The 17,740-nt window shown below is 37.2% G+C and overlaps 1 protein-coding gene across 7 annotated transcripts in view; it reads right to left on the bottom strand.

The window, feature by feature from the left end:
* The window catches only part of RAB3GAP2 (RAB3 GTPase activating non-catalytic protein subunit 2), a 43,039-nt gene extending 25,350 nt beyond the window's left edge, over window positions 1–17,689 (bottom strand). For 2 of the 7 annotated variants that reach the window (XM_059841014.1, XM_059841017.1), the window contains exons 1-8: window positions 17,517–17,688; window positions 8,594–8,661; window positions 5,266–5,389; window positions 3,666–3,747; window positions 1,734–1,781; window positions 1,555–1,630; window positions 1,308–1,409; window positions 156–255 (exon numbers count right to left, since the gene is read on the bottom strand). In XM_059841014.1, coding sequence (XP_059696997.1) covers window positions 156–255; window positions 1,308–1,409; window positions 1,555–1,630; window positions 1,734–1,781; window positions 3,666–3,747; window positions 5,266–5,389; window positions 8,594–8,661; window positions 17,517–17,625 — 709 coding nt within the window. In that variant the 5' untranslated portion in view covers window positions 17,626–17,688. Of the gene's footprint in view, window positions 1–155; window positions 256–1,307; window positions 1,410–1,554; window positions 1,631–1,733; window positions 1,782–3,665; window positions 3,748–5,265; window positions 5,390–7,688; window positions 7,835–8,593; window positions 8,662–17,278; window positions 17,369–17,516 lie in introns of those variants that run through there. The other 5 variants (XM_059841019.1, XM_059841020.1, XM_059841016.1 and 2 more) reach the window with 5 other exon arrangements.
* Between the last annotated feature and the right edge of the window lie 51 nt (window positions 17,690–17,740).

The raw sequence follows: 17,740 nt of genomic DNA, 5'->3' as shown, positions 1-17,740 counted from the left end.
AGAAACATCCCTGAATGCAGTAGGTGTCAATGCATCAATGAACAAGCAAGGAAGAGCTAAACTCCACCTTGATTTTATATTTAACCTAAGTAAATTTCCTAAAAACTAAAGAACTACTAATAGATTGAAAAATAAGCATTTCCCCTTACACATACCTCTTGCTACCTGATTGCGACATGCACGAAGGGACTGGAAGAGGCTGAAGCCATCAATTGTCACAATTGCTGCTGGGTACAAAATACTTAGTTCCTCATTCTGGGGAAAAAATGAGAAAAAGGAGACAAAAAATAGATCACTGCTACTGTTAGAACAGCTTATTTTCTGGCTTTTTATATTATTAACTATGCAAAGATGAGGATTACATCCAGAGAGTTCATATCAAACATGCCATAGGCAACTAAGACAAAACTAGAGAAATTCAGTATTAAACTCTCCCAAAAATCATTTTAGCCACCTAGTTTTCTACTTCTTTTAATAATTTGTTTCCTTAATATATCTTAGGGCCTCGGAAGAAAATATGCAAGTTACAGCAGCTTTTGAAGGCAACAGAAAAATAGGTTCATCTAGAATGTAAATATCACAGTTTTAGGAAGCCAAATTCTGAAACTGGATTAATGCCTGCCTGAATTACCACTTGGGCACGTAAATGCTAATCTGGTGATACAAATCCAAGAGTCAAATTCCTTAATGCTTCTGTATTTCAAAACTGATCCCAAAAATGTCACACTAAATCATGTGAGTATTTGTACAAAGAAAACTTGGAAATTTCTGTGATTTTGTTCATTTTCCACACAAAGCTTGCCAACTCAGCCAAAAGGAAAGAAAGATGCCTTCTTTACTAAATAGTCTGAGTTCTGCAGAGCCTTCTCTAAAGGAAACACATAATGACATGCAGGTTCCTAGCCCTATATATATTTTTTAATTTCTAGCTATCCTCTCTGTGAAATAATTAAGATAAGTTCTTACGAATGAGTATGAATAGCTCTTGGCACCTGTCAAGTTACATTTTTTCCCTTCATCAATGCATTACCATGTTTCTTGCACATAAATGAATAAACAGAAAATGAATGAAGTATTACTTTGCAAACAGAGAAAAACAGAACAAATCTATAGAGCTAATAATCTAAAAGACATTCTGAATCCTCAAACTATATAGAAACATCTAGAATAAGAAATCAAGGGTCTCTTGTTCTAAGGAATTGTCCATCCCATCAAAAATTGATAAAGGACACAGAGGATTCACAGAAAATACTCCCTTCCATACCCCATAACACTGGCACTTAGGTTTTGAAATAATCTGACAAAACCTGTTCTGTGACACCAGGATGCCTGGGAATTTCATAGGTTCTGCACTTTAGCTGTAGGACAGGATCTTCATTCAAAAGCTGTGCAAGAAGCAGTACTCCACTCTAGAAAAGAAAGAATAAGAAGTATGAACATTTATGTCCCTTTTCTTGAGGAAGGCAAAAAAGCATGATCTGTAGGGACCAAAGTTTAAAACACCCAGATGTTTATGCCAAGAGTTCCCTTGTCCTGTCCTGTTGAGAAACGCACCTCGGTGTAAAACCGAACGTAGCCAGAAGTGAAGCCAACTACGATGCATGTCCAGTCAGGGCGGCCTGTGGAGCTCCTGTTTCACAAAGATACATTCAAGTTAAAAACAAATCCCATTCTAAGCCAGAGACATAGAAAAGTGTCATGTAAGGACACTAGTGATGCATATACATCCTTACCTCTTCTGACTTGCCAGTGGAATACACAATACACTACTCACACATTCACTAGAAACAGAAACACAAAATTAGTGGTTTTCCCTTGTGAAATTTTACTCCACACAAGAGATCTTGCCATGTCAGCACTTTGAAAGTTTTAATAATTTATTAATGCAGCACACCATATATCAAACTCACAGTAAGAAAGAAAAAAAAGCCCCTCCATTTTAAAGACATTTTCAGTTATTAAGTTCGAGTGCCCAAACAGACTTTTTGTATCTTGTTAATGCTGTCTTTCATAAATCACACAGTGATATTTCTGTCACTACTGTTCAGCAGATTCAAGCTGAATTTCATGTGCCTAAAGGTAAATTATTTCTTCTGATATATAACAATATGTCATAAAAAAAACCACTTTTTAAAAAAAAAAGAGCTAACTGAACCCTGCGTATCAAAATAAATTTTTGAAATATGCAATTGGGGAGATTTTATATATACCGCCTTTCAGTGCCTTATAATTTGAGAGCATTTGAATATGGTCTTCCCAGTTAATGCAATAACTGAGCACGCTCAGTGACAGGCAAAGCATGCAGAAGGCAAGCAGATGAGCAGGTCTCAGAATCTCAGTTCAGAAGTTATTTAACTGTTACCATGATGCAAAGTTTTACACTGTCTGGGGAAACAGAAGCAGTACAAAAGTTTTATGAGACAGCATAGAATTCAAGACGACGTCCCAAACAGCACTTGCAGCAAAAATGCCAGCAGTACTGTTTATTATTTACATTCCAGGTCACCTCCATTTCCCAAAGAGTGACTAAATAAGCAGGGTAGACAATTAGAGAAGGAAAGCTTTCTAAATACAAGGTTGAGATGAGCTGCAATTTCATTACAACCTCAAAGCAACATTAAATATCTGAGTGACATCTCATTCTGCAATAGCAAAACTTAGCCACCACAGAACATTCTCAGTTGAAGGCCACTTTGGGGAAAGGGAAAAAAATTACAACCAAAAAACCAAATCCAGTCAAGTCTTTTGACAATTGGACAGCAATTAACATATTAAATCAAAATGTATTGAATATAAGTGCCCCTATCTAAACAGAGCTACCTGTTTCATAGAGTAGCATTCCTCAGGGCTGTAACAGTAGTAAGAAACAAACCCTCAAAGAGATTTTTTTTTTTATTTTAACAAAAGATGTCAGGGTAATTTCAAATGCATAGCAACAGCAGTTTTATAAAAGGATTATGATTTTTACAGATTGGAGAGAAGCTGAAGTCAACTCCTGCAGCAAACGGAAGGTTGAAGGCATTAGGGAGCATGTTCAAAGGCAGACAGCAACTCAAGGCTGCAAATGTAACCAGCAAAGTGCAAACTCTTATTCTATGTGGGAGATTCAAAAAAGCATCTGTCTGGTTATTTGAAGATAGATGAAGGAAAAATATTGTATAAATACCAAATGTATAACCAAAGCAAATTTTCCAAGTCCCTAAGTGACTTAGAGCCCAAAATCATATTCTGATCAGAGACTTGACTTCATGCTTGTTTGGATGAGGTTTTGAAAATGAAGAGAAGTATTTCTAAAACAATTTCATAAACTTCCAGTTGAAACATTCCCTAAGAAAATTTAATCTCTACTATAAAAGATTTTTCAAAAAATACTTTTTTTTGAACTTATAAAAAGCATGTCTAAATTACACACAAATACACTGATTTGCAGAGAACCATTCTTTTAATTTGTAGGAACTTGTTCTGTTATGCCACGCAATACATAGGAGTGAGCTTTACAGATACTGCTTCTCATGAGCCATGTTACTCTATTTGTTTCCAACACTAATATACATAAAACCACAAATGCACTCAGATGCAAGGAAAAAGAGAACAAGCAAAAAGCAGGTTATTAATTGCTAAACAAGAAAATGACATTTTAATCACAGCTGTATTTCAACACTTACCCATCTTCAACATTCAGAGAGCCACTCCAGCCAACAGCATATTGCATTTCTTCCTTTCCCTTGTCACTGTGCTTCCATTTAGCTGCCATGAAGGATAAAAACACCAGCTATAAAATTCCAATGTTTTGCATCTCACAAACGTAGTTCTATTTTTATTTTTTCTCTTTGGTACAATGCATCCTACTACACTTAGATTAACTGCCAATTACAAACCTTGAAGTGCATAAAAGTAAAAATATACTCTTAGTGACTTTTCTAAAGGACTCCTATGTTTTCTTAGAAATTTACATGGAATAAGACACTAAAATTTTGAAATATCTAGTTTTGTTTAAAAATACTCATACAGTAATCCATCAAATTTTAAAAGGCTGAATTCAGGAAACAGGGATCCTTAGGAAAGAAGTACTAAGGAAGAAAAAACTTCTGGGAACACTAGTGAACATGAGCTACAATGAATAGAAAATTTTAACTGCCAAAAGGAACATAAGTACCCACACTAAATCTGACAATCTTTAATCATAATTCAAGGTTAGAAGACACCGTACTTTGTTATTCACAGGCTGCTGTTACAGCTGGCATTTGATTGTTGAATCATCTCCCACGTGTCAATGAACAACCAAAACTAAGGCAGCATTGTGTGCCATTTGTCTGACACCTAAAACCGAGGCACAGGGACACTTCTGCCCAGTGGGGGACAGTTGTCACTGTAAAGTTCATCAGAGGCAGTTCTCCAGCAATTTAAATCACTTTTTTACGTTTGATCCAATAAGAACTTAATGAGGAGTACTGCTGTTTTTCCAATTTTGATAAAAAATTAGCAACTGGTCTACACAGGTTTGGAATAGACAGCTTTGCAGGGAATGACAAAGCAGTATGACGACTCAATACAATCTGCCCAACTACGCAAATCTGAGTTTCAACACTCTGATTTTTTGTTTTCAAATGCCATAATACTCCCCATATCAGGATGTTTCTCTTCATCTTCCTCACAACACCCACTACAGCAATCAAAAGACCAGAACCCCAAACAACAGCATATCTATAAACAGCAGCTGGCTGATCAGTGTTCATATATTACTAGTGATACCTTTAAAAATCTCAGAGCCCTACTTTAGACTAAAATACAAAGCCACCCATTGCTCAAGACTGTATTCAAGAATTTTCTATCAGAGGTGGAATTTCAAGAATATTCACATTAATACTCCTTTCCAAGAGGGATACTGGCTTAGGTAATTTTTTAAGGGAAAAGAAAACTAAGGTCAAGCATTTTCTAATGGCTAAAACCAAAACTTTAGTTTTTCTTACTGAGAAAAATTAATGTCAATGTCTCTGAGCATTTTAAAACAACTGGGTAGTTATAACATGTGTGCATTTTATGTGACAAACCAGTTTCCACAGATCAAAACACAGCTGAGAAGTAAAGACAAAGCAATTTACTTGAAAAGCAGCACCTAGAAAATGCATTATGTGTACTATAAAACACTTCAAAATTCTTGAAGGTATGACTTGGGGGATAAACAGAAGGGAGTGGGGCAAACAAATCTTGCTTTGGTTACTGTAAATTGTCCTAGCATAAACATTCAGTGGAATGGATACTTACGCACTAAAAAGACTGCTTTCTGTTCATTAGCTATTACCATCAGGTCATTGGTTGGTGACAAGGACAACACACAGTCCTGAAGCCAGTAATTTCGCTGGTTCTTGGAATTAGATTCCTCTTCTTCCTACAGGTAAAGCTTTAGTCAATGGATGCAACAATTTTTAGACACAGCAGAACTTGCAAGACTGATGAGAACAATCTGGCTTGCCCTCCATAGCAGCACTGAATGGACTTTTTATTACTGACCACATTACTTCAGCTCAAACCTGCATGAAAAGCCCTGAGAAATGCATCAGCCTTGCACTAAACTTCTCTGTGTTTACAAAACAGAAAACAAAGAAGTACTCATCACTAGCTCTACTCAAAATCATCTCCTTTAAAAGAGACACTAGGAGAATGAGATCTAAAGTTTTAAAATCATTGGTTAGAAAGTGAAGAGAATCTCTTTAGTTATTCTCATTACAATTCGTACTCAAAATGAAGAATTTGTCCAAGCTCATACATTGACCAGCATTAAGCAAACACATGCACATATGAAGAAGGTAACTATGCTGGTATTCACACAGCACAGGTATCAGGTGCCTTTCCACAGAGTAACTCCAGAAGGAAACAATTCCAAACTAAATGGTGACAAGTTTCAATGGTAGCAAGATGGGTAAGTAAAAATTTAAATACCATCCTCATAAGATAAAAGCAAAAAAATTATATCTGTTTTCCTTGGGGCAACAAGCCAAATATTTTATTGTGGCACAAACAAAGTAGCTCCTGCTAATCATAGTTCAAAGTCAGGAAGTAACAGCCTTGGAGTGAACTGCTGCAAAGTCTCAGAGTTGATATTCCTGATTAGTTAGATTCATCCTCTTATCCAATCACAACAACATGCTTTGCTTTGTCCACAGACTCCCTTTCCACTTCCTTATCCAACCCTACCTCCTCCTAGCTCTGCAAAATATTATTCCATCCTCTAATATCTCAAATCAGATATGCACAAATAAAAAAAACAGCAACTTCAGTGTGATCGTTTTCTGATTCATTCTATTTATTCTGTTACAGAAAAGTTCCAACTGCTTGAAAATCTGCCAATTTACTCCCAGCAGAAAAATAAACACCAAACTGTAGGAAGAATTTGCATATCATGCTCTTAATCAGCTATTCATTGTATCGATTTCCTTGCATAAGCCTGTACCATAAAAATGGTTACTGTGCACACAGAAATACACTCTGTATCCATGATAAAGTCTACATTAGCACGCTACAAAAATTGTTAACTACCGTTGTCCACACAATCTCCTAACTTGTGTAAGAGAATCTCTTTTCACATGATTTCTGTCTGTTGATGGATGCCAAATTCTTTAGCAACAATTTCCCCCCATTTACTGGCATTTTTGAAGACTTTACTAAAAGGCAGTGAAGTTATCTGAGATACTAATGACAATTTTAACTCCTCAAGGCATAGATAAATGTGTCATGCGCAAAAAAACATAAGCAAAAGCTAAAGAAAAGCCTTGTAATAATTTTTAATGTCATGATTTTCAGACTGAAGAAAAAGAAACAGAAATTAAAGGCTTTTTGGAAGACTAAAAGGAATTACAACGCTATTTCAGGCAGAAAATCTAAAATTATGTGTAAGCATGGACAAAGAACTTGAAATGCAAAGACATAAAACATCACTATCCCATATTTAGCTACAAAAACAGGCTAAGGGTTAAAACAGGAAAGGCTCTGAACTTGCCAAAACAAACTTAAAGGTGAAAGACAGAATTATAAAAATCTGCATTTAAGAAAAGACATCATCATTCCTACAAAACAACTAATCAGATCCATTAAAAGGACACCTTATAAAAAAGAGAATTTTTTTAATTTTCAGTGCCTTCTCAGAAATTGCTATGTTCCATGAAATAGATACTTGTCCAGGGCATAAGTAATTTTAAGAAACAATTAATCTTTCACCAACTACAATACAAATCAAGAGTCAAAAGCTTAAACAAGGGAACTCGTTATATTTTACTAATAATTCTCACGCATTTTGCTGTGTGTTCAGGCACACAGACTCCTGTATTTATTTGCTCCTACACAGAACAACCTCTTTGCTGTGTATGATAGCAAACCCTTTCTGAAGTTTGGCCAGGAATCACTGGTAACTTTAGAGGAAAATTTGCAAGTAGAGAATGCAAGAAAGATTTGAATCACCTAGCAGAAAAATGTGACATTTAAAGGAAAGAGTGAAAATGGAACTATTTCAATTTAGAAATGCTTCCTGGTTCTATCAAATTACAACAAAACTAGAAAAGTATTTGTTCCACTCATTCAGGAAGTTATAAACATTACAGCATATCTAAAAAAAGATGTGGCCTGAGAAACACACTCATTTCATAACAATTATAGTGCAGCTGAGTACCCATCCTATTTAAAAGGTTTTATACCCTGTCATTCCTGACAGTGTCAGTGATTCATCCCTGGGAGACATCATGCTCATTTCAATTTGTCTGTCACCTCAGCTGAAAAATCTGTTTCTCTGCTGAATAGCCACAAGGATACTGTCCAACAGCTTGGGCATCCTTCCTACACACTGAGAAAAAGACAGCAGATAAAGGGTTTGTTAGCAAGGTGAGGTATGGATTCCTCAGAGCTCTTAGAAAGAATTAATAAAGTAATTCTGTTGAGATGATTCATTCAGGTGCAAAGGATTTCTACAAGCAGCCTCATTGACATCTCATCAAGTCAGCTGGGTGTTGGAAGGCTCAGCTTTACAAACAATTAACAAACCATCTCTGCTACTCTCAGTAAAACGAGTTGTGCAGAGGAATGTTTTTCCCCCTTTTAAAGAGCAACTGTGGTGTTCCATCCCACATAGGTAGTTTAAACCCTTCTGCAGCGCCATCCACACATCACAACATAAAAGGAGCACTAGTGATCCTTAGGAGGATGTCTATGCCAGTCATTCATTCTTTAGGATTTTTTAATTTGTATTAATCCATTATTCACTGCCATGCCCTACTGTTTCTGACTAGCTACAGGAAAAAAAGGATGCCCTCAGATGCAGCATCACAGGAAGATGTGTGTATACTTTGGTGAGAAAAGCCCTACAGAACACAAGAATATGAGCAATTATCATGATAGGTAACATCCAAGTTATATTTTGAAAAAAACTACAGGAACAAGGGACAAACAAGGAGTCACATTTGAAACACAAGTCAAGACCTTTCTTGCCTAGGTGAGCTACATAGGAGGAAAACACCAAAACACCACACACACAAACTAATGGAAAAGTCCTCTATAATAGGGAAGTTAGCAATAAATATATATGCACACATACATATGAACTTACAGGTTCTTGTAATTCTGCTTCATCCCAGGCTCCCCAGCCACCATCTTCCCAGCTTGTTGATTTGCCTGCTTTAAGTGAAAAAAGACTTGTCACAGGAATACAGCATAGGCAACAAAATGATCATTTTCCTTTCCCCACTAATGCATTACAACTTTTTTATGACAGATACTAAAGGAGTTCTACTGAAAGAACCCTGAAGTGTCTTATTTTTCTGTATTTTATTTACTTTCATTTTTGACACTAAGGAAGAATATTAACAAGAGGTGTATCCAAGATACAAAAGGGAACAATAGTACAGGGAAATTCATCTGTGACCACAAAACATCTGAGCCCATAATAATGTAGTTCCCACCAGCAAAGCAAAAGCTGAAGGTTTAACCTCCGATGAGAAAATGAGAAGAAGGATCTTGGTCATTTACATCTTTGCATGACAACAGAGAGAAAAATTAATGAGACACTGATCAGTTTCAATTATATCATTCAGAAATCTCAGAGTAAGCAAAAGCTCACAAAATGCCTCAAACACCTGAGAAAACAGAAATTAATAGAGAAAGGCCTACTTCTTTAGTTGTAAGAGTGAATTCGGAAGTTCATTTTTTCACCCAAAAATACAGAACTTGAAATAAATTGAAAAGCCACAGACATTTAGTAGTAGCAGATGTATAATTCTCAGACACTACCACCCCTGGGACCCTCAACATATCAACAAACATCATTGTAGTTCAGTAGAAAAGCCAAGGACTGACTTCCATCCAAGCATGCACTGGAGTGAAATCTGAAGCAGTAACGTTGACTCCAGGAGTTTTCCAAGGATTTCTTTCAAATTTTTCCATTAACTGTTGTCACGGCAAATATGACCTTTAGAAGAAGTTTAAGTACATTGTCTCAAATGAGCTCAAATTTAGTTCTAAGCAAGCAAGATTCTGCTATTTTGGATGGCCAAACAGAACAGACAAGAAGGTTTGTATCAAGGTCAAAAAACTCGTAGTTCTGTTACCACCAAGCAAGGAAAGGCTGAACAACAAAACAGAAATCTGCAATCTCTCTGTTTCGTTAGATTTTAAATCTTCTGTATGGCTAAAGAAGACAAAAGTCTTGGAAAAAAAAGTCTTCATTTAAGACAGACTTTTCCCCAATGCTGTCAAGAAGGTATTTTAGGAGGATGTAGAAGACAAAATGCCCACTCCATTTTACCTCTGTAAAATGGAAAGGTCTGTACCATCTGCAAAATGGGCAAGCCAAACAGTTTTACTGCATCATCATCAATGCAATATAACTGCACCACTATTTCAGACACCACCATATAAGGAACAAGCTTCCAAGGGTCACAGTCTCATCTTGTATTTGAGGTTGAAAATTTCGGGAGTGTACAAACATATAAAGGAAAATTATGGCAAATACTGTTGAAAATAGTAACCATAAGAAGAAAACAATAGCTAACTTCAACATTTAGAATAAGATAGCTAATAAAACTCTACTTCTGTCTGCATTTTATCTAAAAAGATTTTTAAAAAATCTCCTTCCTATAAAATTCATGGAGGAAAGAAATCTGTTCATGTGCCACGGTCCAGAGAGAAACAGAACCACACCTAAGAAACACAGCTGGGGCTAATGTCTTTCCTGCAGGACAGAGCAGACCAACCTTCCTCAGAAACCTCAGCCACTTCAATTCTGAGACTAAACACCCACAACATAAAACTGCAGCTGTGATGATTCTTGCTGCCTCTGTGAATAGCCCCAATTTTGTGGTAGCTGTCATTATGCTGGGATGATACTAGATAAATGAAAAAAGATGGGAAAATGATGTAATGGTGAGTCACCATTCCACTGACGAAACTGCAGAGGTCTTTTGGAACTGTGTGTGGCCTCCTCTCCTCCTCTGCAAAGCCAGCACCCTCTCCGGCTTGCAAGTGTTTACACGCCTGCTCCCTCATATTCATCCTCCTCATTGGATAGATCATCCCAGGATGTGCCATCAGATGTATTTCTCAAGGCCTGCATCCATTTTGCCTTCCTTCCACAGATTGTTTCTTATTTAAGAAAAAATGAAATTAAGGTGGTTCTCTTATGCACATCATTCTTATTATTTTGATGTTTCAGCTATGAGATGAATAGTGAAGCAAGGCATGAAACAATAGACAACAATCCCTGGAATAATGGACAGAGGAGACACTGTCATAAAGTAACTCAAAGCACCAGTTATTCACCTGTGCCAAAGAATTATAAAGTATTCCATGAAGGCTGCCAGCTTGCACAACCTTTCCCACCCAGCAGCACTTGATAAGGTTGGTCAAGTCAGAGTCCAAGTCCACAGGGTCCAAGTTCTGTTACAATGAAGATTTTAAGAAATTATCCCCACCATTTCCTTTAGTAACATTACAGATCAAAACTAGCATCGGTGGAACATAACACATTAACTAGTAACCAATACCCAAGCAAGCCCTAAACAGCTGCAACATGATCATTTTTTCCAAACCCTCTTCAGGAAAAAAAAAATTAAAAAAATAAAACAAACTTTCCTGCACAAATCTTTATTTCCACTCAACTCTATCTCTGACTAGTAGTAGATGTCTTATAAACAGTTCTCCTTACTTGGATAAAGCAGCAGCAATATTCCAGATTTTGCTTTACTATGGAGATTGCAAAAATAAAAGTTCATCTACTGGATTTACATTAACCCCTTAATTCTTTAATTTGAAGCATATAGCATCAGCACATTTGAAACTTAAAAGCTGGTTTAAATGCTGCACGTGTGCAACACTGGTTTTAATACATAAGAGAATTCATTTAAGCACATTTATCATTAAACATAATACTTACAAGCACAATTTTTACCCATAAGCATGTTTTGTTTAAAAGACAAGAACAGAGGAGAGAGAAAAAAATCACAACAGATTGAGACGACTGAGATCTAACTGGCATTTAACAGGTCAAATTCAGTATCAAAGATGTTTTCACTCACTTCCCAAATTACAGAACAGACATCTGAGCACAGAGAACTACCAGTGCCTTTCTTTCCAGAGCAGCACCATGACCTGGGGCAAGTGGCTGAAGCCTTTCCTTCCTGCCCTCACATTTACATTCCAAATCCATGCAGAAGGTTATTGGCAGATGCGCTTGGACACATGCAATGAAGTCCCATCCATGCTTTATGAATATAAAACATTATTAGGTAATAGTGCAAAAAATTATTGCTTAACTGTGAGAGTTGCAGATTTTCTTCCATGCATGTTTACTGCCACTGGATTGCATAATTACGAAAGAAATAGAAGCAGTTTCTTTTCTCTTCAGGCCAAGGAATTTTAGAAACAGCTTAGAATCTTCTTGCTACTCAGGAATCATAGAGCATTTATTCCCAAAGTTCACTCCTCCAACATGAGGACTGACAAATACATAAGGCTATTTTGCCAACATTACAAGGAAGCCTCTCTTAAGACTAGTTTTATATTTGTTCTCTCTTCTCACTTCAGGCATCTTTAAGTGGGGGAAAAAACCCCAAAAGCAAAACTAAGTTAGTCTTCTAATCACAAAAATAACCACTTGAGCATTTTTTTCCTTAAGGAGGTCACAATTGCTTTTGACAAAGTGAAAAATTACTACATGACTAAACTAAAAACAATCCAGGAACTACATAGATTTTTTTTTTTAAAGTAATAGTGTAAAGCTCCATGGCTTACAGCCATAACTTAACCCCAACCCCAAATTTTGAAATACCAGAGGGGAAAAAAAACAAAGGCTATAGGAGACAAATTAAACAGATTACATACAAAACATAGTATTCCATACTTTTTCTCAGATGTAAGCAATGCTTTAAGTTAGAGCAAGAAAGAATGAAGGCTATGCTATAAAGGAGGTGTTAAAGCAACAAAAAACTCAGATGAGAAGATAATTTGGATGAAGTACTCTGACAGCATTCTGTCAGGTATGCTGAGAGCATGTCATTTACTCTTCCCCATATCTAAGATGTATTAACTGCTACAGATGCAACCCAATTCATGCAGAGTGCCTATTTTAATGACCCTTTACAGGAAAACTGAAAGAAAGAATAATAAACATCAATACTACAATCTGGAAAGGGAGAATCTGATTAAAGAGGAAATGAAAAAGAGCTTGTAAGAAGAGTATTCAACAGGAATATAACTGATTAAATAAGACTGATATGGAAGCTGTTAACAACAACCCTAATGCTAAATGCAATCTAGAATTTAATTTTGTAATGTATTTTTTTCTTTGTAACCTTGTTGGCAACTCTGAAATAAAAAGCCTGGCCTTCTGTATTTCTGAACTAAATCAGCTGATCCAGATAAAAGCAAACTGTACAAGTCCAAAGATGTTCTTTAGAGGAACCAGGCTGAAGAGCACCTTTCAGGATGCTGTCAATGTAACAAGGCAGGATTTTTGGAAAGGAGTTTCTCTCATAGGCTTAAGCCATCACTTCTACTGCAAAAAGAAGCAGCAAAGTGACACCTTGTAGATCTGAGGAAGCCCTCAGGTCAGGGGATCAATTTTTTTCTTTGCCTGAATAAGAACAAACTCTCTATCATAAATATGGGTATCATTACTTGGGAACTCTCAAGGTCAAGTTTGGGTTTGTTGACTTTTTTCCTTATTAATTTAATTTAGGTAACAGAAGATAAACACATCTTGGAACAAAAACTATCTGCACATCAAGAAAGTACTGATTTTTCTGATTCATCTTAACACCCCCTCAGTTTATCTAGCAGCAGTCCTACCTGGCCATGTCACTGAATTGCTGTCATCAAGCCTATAAAATGTTTTAAAACACAGTTCGAGTTGTGAGTATACTGGAAGAACAGAGACACACATTGCTCTAAATAAATTGTAGTTAAATTCTTCAATTTATAAAGATTATAGGAAATTTTATCTGTCTTGCTCTACTTTCTGCCCTGTTCAGGTAAATATCCATTAATTAATTTCTGAATGCTAAAATTCTGTCATGCCTGCAAAGCTTTATCACATATTGCAAGTGAGATGGATTTTTTCCTTCATATGCATGCCTTTACTTTAGACAGCTTTATAAGAAAGTTAACTGTTACAGCTGTTTCCTGATCCAGCCAACAGCTGCCCAAAACCTCTTCAACACAGCAAGATATCAAATTAAATATGGTGCAAACACTTCCAATTCCCAGTACTCGCATAGTTAGAACAACAGTTTTCAGAGCCACTTAGACACTACTAGGCTCAGGTTCCACACAGGATTTGTGCCTCATTAGCAGCATTACTCTTCCCAAGACTCTTAAATTCTCATGCTTAAGTCCTCCTCAGTAACATATGAAAAAGCACTCCAAACTTTATTTTCCTAAAGAATAAAGATACAGCAAGTCCATACGAAGTATCTTTAACCAGCTCACTCTGTAACACTGGGTTTATTTACTTAAAGCATGTGAGCCAAGGTGCAACCCAACATCTGTTATTTTATTCCAATACTGACAATAAAAAGTAGCTATATTTTGCTTCATGGCAAACCAATGGTCAGCTCAAGTAGTCTGTCAACATTTCTTACATTATTCCATCAGTGGCAATTTTAATAGATGACTGCATAACACAAGCACGAAGCACATGAACCCTTTCTTCCAGTGTTTACTGAGTAAGCAGGATACAGGCACCTGCAGAAGTGACTTCACACAAAGCTCAGAGGAAGAGGACAGCTCCCTTTTTCTCCCATTTTACCAGACAAGTGGCTTTGCACAAACAAGACAACTTGTTGGGCTACAGGAAAAACTTAAGTGAAGTTGTAGGTGATAGGATGCTTCCTATCATCTCGTTCTACTGTAGAATGTGTTTAAATGCTTACCTGTACAAAGAAAGGGGAAAAAAAAATCAAGTCCCCTTGTAATAAAAATCCAGGTTTTTTACTTACCTACATTTGTATTTTTAATATATGCAACACTTTGCTAAGCCTTTCAAGGTAAATTTGAAATTGACAACCTAGATTAGCTTTTATATAAATGAAATATACTGTTTTAAATACAAGATGACAAGTTACAGGTTTTTTACTCAAATTAAAGACATCTAACTTCAAAACTGAAGTCACAGTATCACATCATGATTTAGAAATGTATACTGTCTGCATTTTCTGAAGCAAGCAAATTCTCTTCATTTAAAATGTTACTGCAAAAATGCTTTTATAATAATAACCCTACATTTTATTGCAGCAAATACACTCACAGAAAATAATTTGGTTAGTTCTGTTACACCTAAAATATGGCCAAAGTTAAAGCAGCATTAAAATCTTCTTTGCCCTATAACTAAGAAACAAAAAAAGACAAGGCCTAGAGCCTCCACTAAAAACCCTAAATCCCACACATTGAAGATTCCAGAGGTACCTGTTTAAAAACACTTATTATCCAAAACTTGAAAGGAATGCTTGAAAATTCTACTAAACACTTGAAATGTTAAGTTATGACTAAAATAATTTGTTAACTCAAATGTGCTTTGTTAAATTAAAATATTTAATATATATCAATATTTAATAATATTTAACATTTAATATATATCTATTTCCCTAAGGTAGACATCATTTGTAATTACAACCTTAGTAATTTGTAACTACAACCTTAACGAGCAAGAGTTTTCACACAAATGAAGCTTAGCTTTAAAAACAAGAAAGCAGATGAAAGGTTCTCATCCTCAGGTAAAAAAAAAAAAACAAAAAACCTTAAGAGTTTTGACAGGTGTTTGCTAGTATTTATATAATTGTTTGCATAAAAATTAGCACAGTTTAAGTTGAGAACTAAAGTTTGATTTGAAAGCAAATTAACATCTTCTTTGTTCAACTTATTAGCAAAAAACCCCTAGACTTCATTTTTTTCCCTGTAGATAAAAACAGATTAAAATGCAAGTTTTTAAACATGCAACCTTATTAAACTACTGTTTTAAAACAGTACATTCTGTCAACAGAAGAGTTTTTAGCAAAGCATTCCCTGATATAAAGCACAATTTACTCACTTCAAATTTAAGATACCGAGGCAAGTTGGAGCAGCACTTTGTCAAACCCCTTGTCAAACACAAATGCATCAAGAATTTCTGCTTCAAAAATCACTAAGTTACAATCTTATGTCTAAGCCACTCTGGGAACTCTCACTTGCGGACATTTATACTTATTTTTCCTCAACCATGAAAACAGCTGTGGTAGCAAAAAATTACAGGCACAAATCCAAAAGATTTCAATGACTCTAAATGAGCGCTATTTTGAAAAACACTCACTTCTGCCTCAATGACTGAATAAGCAAATATAAAAATAGTCCAGAAGACAGCCAACTCATTAAAATGGAACAGCAGCCATGCATCTTCTTTGCTTCTATTATTTTCGTAGTTTTACAACATACTAAACATTTTCTCTTTATGGCTGCCACTTGATAAATCCACTCCAATAAAATATCCAAGTTTTTTTACACAAACACCTCTCTTGTATCATCAAATAAGAGAAAAAAACTTTAATTTCTTTCAACACCTACTTTTAGAAACACAAACACATTCCAATCCTTTGCTTTTATCTTCAGAATTCAAGAGATACTAACCAACGCCTTCTGCTTCCAGAATCCCTCCTTTAGATACAGATGATACAAAAGAAAAGCCATGTGGAACTTGTTATGCATTTTTCAAAAACTGTTGGAGTTACAAAACAAGCAGCAGCAGAAAACTGTTTTCTACCAAAAGTTTTGCACACAGAAGTTTAGTGGCAAAATTAACTAGCTGAACATACAATGTACTTTTAAAGGTTTTTAACAATTGTTGTGCCATCTTTTTAACAAGACCTGTAGTTACAGGATAAGGACCAATGGCTTTAAATGGGGAATATTTATTTTTACGATTTATATCGTATATTACAAAGATTTATTTTTTAATAATAAAGAAGATGAGGCACTAGAACAGGTTGCTCAGAGAAGTTGCGGATGCCCCATCTCTGGAAGTGTTCAAAGACAGGCTGGACAGGGCTTGAGCAGCTGGGTCTGGTGAAAAGTGTCCCTATCCATGGCAGGGGGGGTTGGACTAGATTAACTTTAAAGGTCAGTTCAAACAAAAACCATCCTATGATCTCCCCTCTTCTAATTCTCCCACAGGCATTTTAGACTTTTAAAATAAGCACATCGATGTTTTCTCTTAAAGCTGTCCACAGCTGTGAGGAGTTTTTACAAGCATCCTCATTAACCTCTTCAAACACTTTCCCTCCCTACTGTTGACAGAAACCAAAAAACATCAACCAGATATATTTATATATTTTGGGGGGTTTATATCTATATACACACAGTATACAGCTAACACAGTATGCAATAACAAATACAAGAAACAGTGTTTTAATTCCTTGTGGTTTCTAGCTGGGTCATGGATCCGTTGAGAACGCAGCTTCCGTGTCAGGCAACTCAGCCTGTACTGCCTCACACAGCAGAAACCTGGTCCACAACTTCAGACTGTAAGTGCTTTAAGACTGGTTGTCTTTTAAGCAGCCAAGCTAAACCTTTAGTACACTTTCAGCACGTTCTGCGTTCCTAGATAACCTTGCATGCACAACGTGTGCTGTCTTTAGGAGAGCGTCTTCAGACAGGTGCACTCCCAGCAAGAAAACTACAAACTTTTGAAGTTTGGGGCACGCAAGGTCAGTAACCCAAGAACTTCACCTCCACACTACGGGATAAGGAGTGACATCTGCGAACAGCTGCGCACCTGAAACTTCTGGACGCCAGGAAAGTCTGACTTTGCGGGTGAGATGTGGCAGCTATGGCGAGACATCCACCCTGCGCCACAGGAGCGACCCCGAGCACTGGGATAACACGGCCCCCCGCCAGCGGGCCGGGGGTGGCAGGGCGGCGCCGAGCGAGCACAGCGCCCACAGGGCAGCCGCACGGCCGGACAGGCCCCGCGGGGGCGGCGGGCACAGCCCCGCACCGGGGGCCGGACTCACCGCTCTCCTTGCCAACCGCGGCGCTGCCCTGGCGGCGGTGCGGGCTCAGGAAGTCGCGGGCCAACTCCAGGTCCTGGAAGTGGGCGAAGGGGACAAGGGCGCAGGACATGCTCCCGTCGCCGGTAGAGCCGCCGCCGCCCAACCCGGAAACGCTCGGCCGCTTCCCTCCGGCCCGGCGCGGAACGGCGCACGGCGCATGCGCCTCGGAGGGCGGGCCCGAAGGG

This window comes from Haemorhous mexicanus, chromosome 3, assembly GCF_027477595.1.
Source record: "Haemorhous mexicanus isolate bHaeMex1 chromosome 3, bHaeMex1.pri, whole genome shotgun sequence".
Taxonomy (NCBI): domain Eukaryota; kingdom Metazoa; phylum Chordata; class Aves; order Passeriformes; family Fringillidae; genus Haemorhous; species Haemorhous mexicanus.
This window is presented reverse-complemented; position numbering and strand designations above follow the sequence as displayed.